This window comes from Geospiza fortis, unplaced genomic scaffold (genome assembly GCF_000277835.1).
Source record: "Geospiza fortis unplaced genomic scaffold, GeoFor_1.0 scaffold635, whole genome shotgun sequence".
In the NCBI taxonomy this organism is placed as follows: Eukaryota; Metazoa; Chordata; class Aves; order Passeriformes; family Thraupidae; genus Geospiza; species Geospiza fortis.
Window position 1 is genome coordinate 199422 of NW_005054610.1, and position 5480 is coordinate 204901.

The 5480-nt window shown below is 58.8% G+C and overlaps 1 protein-coding gene across 1 annotated transcript in view; it reads right to left on the bottom strand.

Moving 5' to 3' along the window:
- Positions 1-2622: 2622 nt before the first annotated feature.
- The window catches only part of LOC115948910 (keratin, type II cytoskeletal 80-like), a 14280-nt gene continuing 11422 nt past the window's right edge, over positions 2623-5480 (bottom strand). Inside the window, exons 6-9 of the mRNA XM_031064646.1 lie at positions 5166-5291; positions 4519-4739; positions 4026-4081; positions 2623-3950 (exon numbers count right to left, since the gene is read on the bottom strand). Coding sequence (XP_030920506.1) covers positions 3781-3950; positions 4026-4081; positions 4519-4739; positions 5166-5291 — 573 coding nt within the window. The 3' untranslated portion in view covers positions 2623-3780. The remainder of the gene's footprint in view (positions 3951-4025; positions 4082-4518; positions 4740-5165; positions 5292-5480) is intronic.

A 5480-nucleotide genomic window follows, 5' to 3' on the forward strand; every position in this document is an offset into this window, starting at 1 on the left:
CGGTCCTGGAGAGGCTCGAGGCAGGGATGGGATCACCCTCGGGAGCGGCTGGAGCTGATACGGCACGGCCTGGAGGGGGCTGGGCCGTGGATTCCTGCGGGGCCTGGCAGATAAGAGGGATAAATATCCCCTGATCCCACAGATACCCTCAGCAGCTCCCAAATCCCCGTGGGGAATGTGCCCTGGCACCCCAGGGGTGACTGATTGAAGGGGATCACTGGAACTGGCCATAAAACGCTGTTATTGAGCCATAAACGGGGGAATGCTGTTAATTATCCCATTTATTAGTTAATTACAATCCCTAATCCTGTTTTCCCAGCAATCCTCAGGCCCTGCTGCATTTTTTACATGGATCTGAGAAAGTGAGCATGGCCTCCACATCCCCCAGCACCCTCTACCATCACACAAGCATCCCTTTTTCCATAAAACCTGAGCTTTTCTATCAACTTCCCCCCCACCACCACCTCCACCCCTGCCCAAATTCAGGATCCTTTCAGACCTTAGGAATTTTTAGGAAGCAGCCAGGTGGGATTTGGTGGCATTTTGAGCCAAAACCAGGGATGTGACAATCCTGGGGCTGCCCTTCACCACTGCATCCTTCTCTGTTTCCCCTTTTTTTCACATTCTATCCCTGAATAAAGGTAAATCCAGTGTGTGTTATTCTGGATTGGCAGCACTGATCTGGACAACACGAGGGGTGCAGCCAGGACCTTTAGTGAAGGGCTGGGATAGGGATTTTCTGGGGGGTTCTGAGCTGATGGTGCTGCCTGGAGCCTGCAGCAATTGCCTGGGGAATTTACAGCTGGAATTGGGGCTGGTTGTGACTCTGGGGTGAGAACAGCCACGGGAGTTTGCCCTGAGGAAGAGGCTGGGTCCCAGCGAGGGAGGGATGGTGGAGGGGCAGGATGGGCCTCCCAAAGCCAAGGATCATCGCAGGCAGAGCTCAGCTCAGCTCCCCTGTATGGAGGGCAGGAATTCTGGATGGAGCCATTCCCTGGTGCCCTCTGAGGGAGCCGAGGCTGGGAGCAGTGGGACGGGCAACGCTGGGTTGGGTCTGTGCAGAACGGGGACCTGAGTCCAGGAGTGCAGCCAAAATCCCAAATCTCAAACCAAGCCTTTAATGCCCTGCTGTGGCCTCAGGGATCTCTCCCAGTCCCGTGGGTGGAGAAGGCTCAGAAACAGCAAAGAGATCCCCAAAATCCAAGGTCAGGGAGGAAAAGCAGCGGGAAAGCCTCAGCTGAGCCCCAGCCCTCCCTGAGTTCCCCCAGCTGGGGTGTCCCAGCCCAGAGCTGGGGTTGTTCAGCCTGGAGAAAAGGAGACTCAGAGGTGACCTTGTCACTCTCTGCAGCTCCCTGAAGGGCAGCTGTGCTGAGCTGGGGTCGCTCTCTTTCTCCGGGCAACAACAGGCAGAACAAGAGGACACAGTCTCAAGCTGCGCCAAGGGAGATACAGACTGGAATTAAGGAGGAAGTTTTTCACAGAAAGAGTGATCAAATACAGGAATCATCTACCCAGGGAGGTGGTGGAGTCACCATCCCATCGATGTGTTTAAAATGTGACCCATCCCTCAATGTGTTTAAAAAAAGACTGGATCTGGCACTCGGTGCCATGATCTAGTTGAGGTGTTAGAAGATGGGTTGGACTCAATGATCTTAAAGGTCTCTTCCAACCTAGAAATTCTGTGATTCTGTGATTCTGTCCCAGGCTCCCATTGCAGCCTCATCCCAGACAACACCAGCCCTGCTCCTGCTCCTGGGAATGGGGCTGCTCTGAGCACAGAGCCCTTCCCAGCTGCTCTGTTCCTCTGCCTGGGGAGGGCTTTTCCCAAGGGCTTTTCCCAAGGGCTCTGCAGGTTCCTGGCTCCGGAGGCAGCCCTGCACGAACCCTGCCCAACTGGGAGCAAGCTGCTCAGAGCCCCCCCTTCCCCATCCTGCCAGGCTGGGAAACTGGATTGAACTCTTTCCTCTGCTCTGGAATGTCCTTCCCATCCTCTGTCTCCCACCCCCCTGCCCTGGGCCTGGAGATCTGCTCCCAGATTTGGGTTCTGTGGCACCTTGGGGGCCCTTTGGACTCCCAGGGGAACAGGGAGCACCTGTGATCCAAAGGGCACCTCTGGAATGAAGGGCTGCAGGAAAATGTGGGTGCCCAGGATGGACCTGCCCAGTTTGGATCTCCCAGGGAAGGCCCTGTGGGGATAAAGGAGCACCAAAAGGACACCTGTGGAATGAGGGGCTGCAGGGAAATGGGTGCCCAGGTGTGCAGGAATTCCCCTTCGGAGAGGGGCAGGAGGAGTTTGGGAAGGGGAAGCTGAGCAGTGCTGAGTGTGTTCCCCTCATTCCCAGATTCGGTCCCAAGGCCTTGGATCCCACCCCATGTGTGCCCCATGCCCTTGAATCACGATTCACCACTTTCTAACTTTGACTAGAGAGTCTTTGTCCATGATTTGGGGTTTTGAGGACTCAGCCTCCTCCCGGGGCTGTGCCCTTCCAGTCCCTGGGAAGTGATCCCAGCCTCACCTGGCTGCCAGGACCCGCCAGGTGCCCAGGTGAGTCCTGCTGGGAGGGAGCTGCTGCTCCAGGTGCCTGTGGCGGGCGGCTGAGAGAAAACCAAGGACAGGATGGATTCCGAGTGACAGAGCTTTATTGTGACAGCCAAACCCCGCGAGCCAGAGCTGTGCTTCCTATCCTACGGGAATGTGGGAATGGGGACCCAGAACCTGGGAATTCGGGGGGGCTGAGGGGCAGTGGCTGGGCCAGGAAGGAAAATACTGCAGGATTGTGGGTGAGGTTGGGAAGAGGCCACAGCATCCCCCACCTGTGGCCACCTGGCCCTTCCAGGGCTGGCTCTGGGAGCTCTGGAGCATCGGGATTGGGATTGGCCCATGGGGGCAGCGGGGTCAGGCACAAGCTGAGGTCAATAAATACAAAGGCAAGGGAGTTCTCCAGCTTTGGGCTGAAAGAGGGAAGATTTGGATTCGATTTTAGGAAGGAAATTCTTCCCTGTGAGGGTAGTGAGGCCCTGGAAAGGATTTCCCAGAGCAGCTGTGGCTGCCCCTGGATCCCTGGCAGTGCCCAAGGCCAGGCTGGATGGAGCTTGGAGCAGCCTGGGACAGTGGGAGGTGTCCCTGCCCACGGTAGGGGTGGGATGGGATGAGCTTTGAGGTCCCTCCCAACCCCACCCAGGCTGTTCCCAGTGCAGTTAAATAGGAACCAACTTAAATACCCCAACTTTAGGAGCTGGAACTGCTGTGCGGAGCCTGGAGAGAGGGAGGGATTATGGGAATCAAGAGTTTTGAGGCATTTTAGCTTTGGTGAAGGAATGAGGGACCCCCTGAAGGCAGGGAATGCCCTGAGGTGGCCAAGGGTACCCCAGGGTGTCACCAGATCTGTCAGTCCTGGTGACAAATCCATCCCTGGGGTTGTTTTCCTCCCTCTGCCCCAGTGTGGAGTTTGGATGGTGCTTTCCTTGGAAGCCCTGTCAGAGCAAGGAAAAGGTTTGGCAACAGCAGTGAAGGGACTGATGGCAGCTGCTAAAACCGGGGTAGGGACACTTCTCTCCTGCCGGGCACATTGCAGGGGGTGACTGCCAATGCCCTGGGAAGGGAGCCCTGGAGAGGAAGGAGAAGGGAATGGGAGAGTCCCTGAAGTGCTGGGGTGGTTCCTGCTGTGACTGGGAACGGAGCCAAGGGACAGCCTGGACAGGACCCTCATCCTTCATCCCGGGCTGGAGTTCAGGAGGAGGAGCTTCCCAGGTGCTTGGGATCCGCGTCCATCCGTTCTCCTAGGAGCACTCCCCGGGGGCCCCGGGGCTGAGCTTGGGCCGGGTCCCGGTGTCCGGAGCCCCCGGAGCCCCCGGCACGTCCCGGGCCCTCCCGGGGCCGCCCCCGCTGGGCTCCGTGGGCGCCGAGCCCCGGGCAAAGAGCCGCGAGTTCCGCAGGGTGCTGGCAGAAACTGGCACAAGGGGGCAGGTTAAAACCCTCCCATCCATTCCCCCATCCCCTGGGTCAGAGGGATCACAGCACTTACGAGGCCTGGGCCGCGAGTGGACGGCGCTGATGATGGTGGGGATGGGCTGCTCCATGCTGGGAAGGGAAGGACACAGAGTGAGGACACGGCTGGAGCTCTCCCAGAGGGGCGGGAAGGGCTGGGGTTTGGCCTGGGGCAGTTGGGATGGTGGTAGGACCAGGATGGGCTTCAACAGCCCCGGGGCCAAGCACCTGGAGAGGGTCTGGAGCCTCAGCCTGGGGAGTCTGAGGAAGACTTGGGAGCAAGAAATGGGATTGAACTGCTGGGAACCACCAGGATTTGCTCCTCCTTTGACCAAACCTTCAGTACCTGACTCAGAACTTGGGATTTGGGCAAGCTGGGCTTTGGGAGGAGTCCCTGCCTGTGGAAGGTGTCCCTGCCCATGGCAGGGGGGGGCTGGGTTCCAAAGCATTCCATGATTCCACGATGTCTCCATCCCCCCAGTGTCCTGGTGCATCCCTTCCCCACCTGAGGCAGAGGAATCCTGGCTCACCTGTTCTCCTCCCCTTCCACGAGCTTCCTGTAGGTGAGGATCTCCACGTCCAGGGCCAGTTTGATGTTCATGAGCTCCTGGTACTCGCGGACCAGGTGGGCCATGTGCTCCCTGCTGCGCTGCAGGGCCTCCTCCAGCCCGGCCACCTTGGCCTTGGCATCCCTCAGGGTCCCCTCCCCCTGCTCGCCAGCCTCGCGGATGTGCTCCTCCAGGTACAGGCACTGGAGCGTGGGACAGGGAGCTGAGGGGGCTTGGGAGAGGGAATTCCACCCCTGTCCTGTTATCCCAGCACACACCTGTCCTGTTATCCCACCCTGGAACACACCTGTCCTGTTATCCCAGCACACACCTGTCCCCTTATCCCCCCCCAGGTCACACCTGTCCCATTATCCCAGCACACATCTGTCCTGTTATCCCACCTAGAACACACCTGTCCTGCTATCCCAGCACACACCAGTCCTGCTATCCCACCCAGCACACACCTGTCTGGTTGTTTCCCCCAGGACACATCTATGCTGTTATCCCAACCCAGCATACACCTGTCCCATTATCCCAGCACACCCCGTCCCATTATTTCCACCCAGGTCACACCTGTCCCATTGTCCCACCCAGGTCACACCTGTCCCGTTGTCCCCCCCAGGACTCACCTGGCTCTTCTGGGACACGATGCAGGAGCGCAGTTTCTGGATGCGGATGTTCAGATCCGCGATTTCCCGCCGGCTGTCCAGGAGGTGGCCCCCGAAGGAGCCGGGCTGGGAGCTGCTGTCGGTGAGCTGTGGAGAGAGGGACAGGTGCCCTGGCATCACTGGATTACCTGGGCAAAGCTCTGGGGCTCACTCCTGTCCTCTCTGGCTGTGGCTCTGGACCTGGTGCCCTGGCATCACCTGGATCACTTGGGGAAAGCTCTGGGATTCCCTCCTGTCCTCTCTGGCTCTGCTGGGCTCACCTGGCTCCTGGGACCA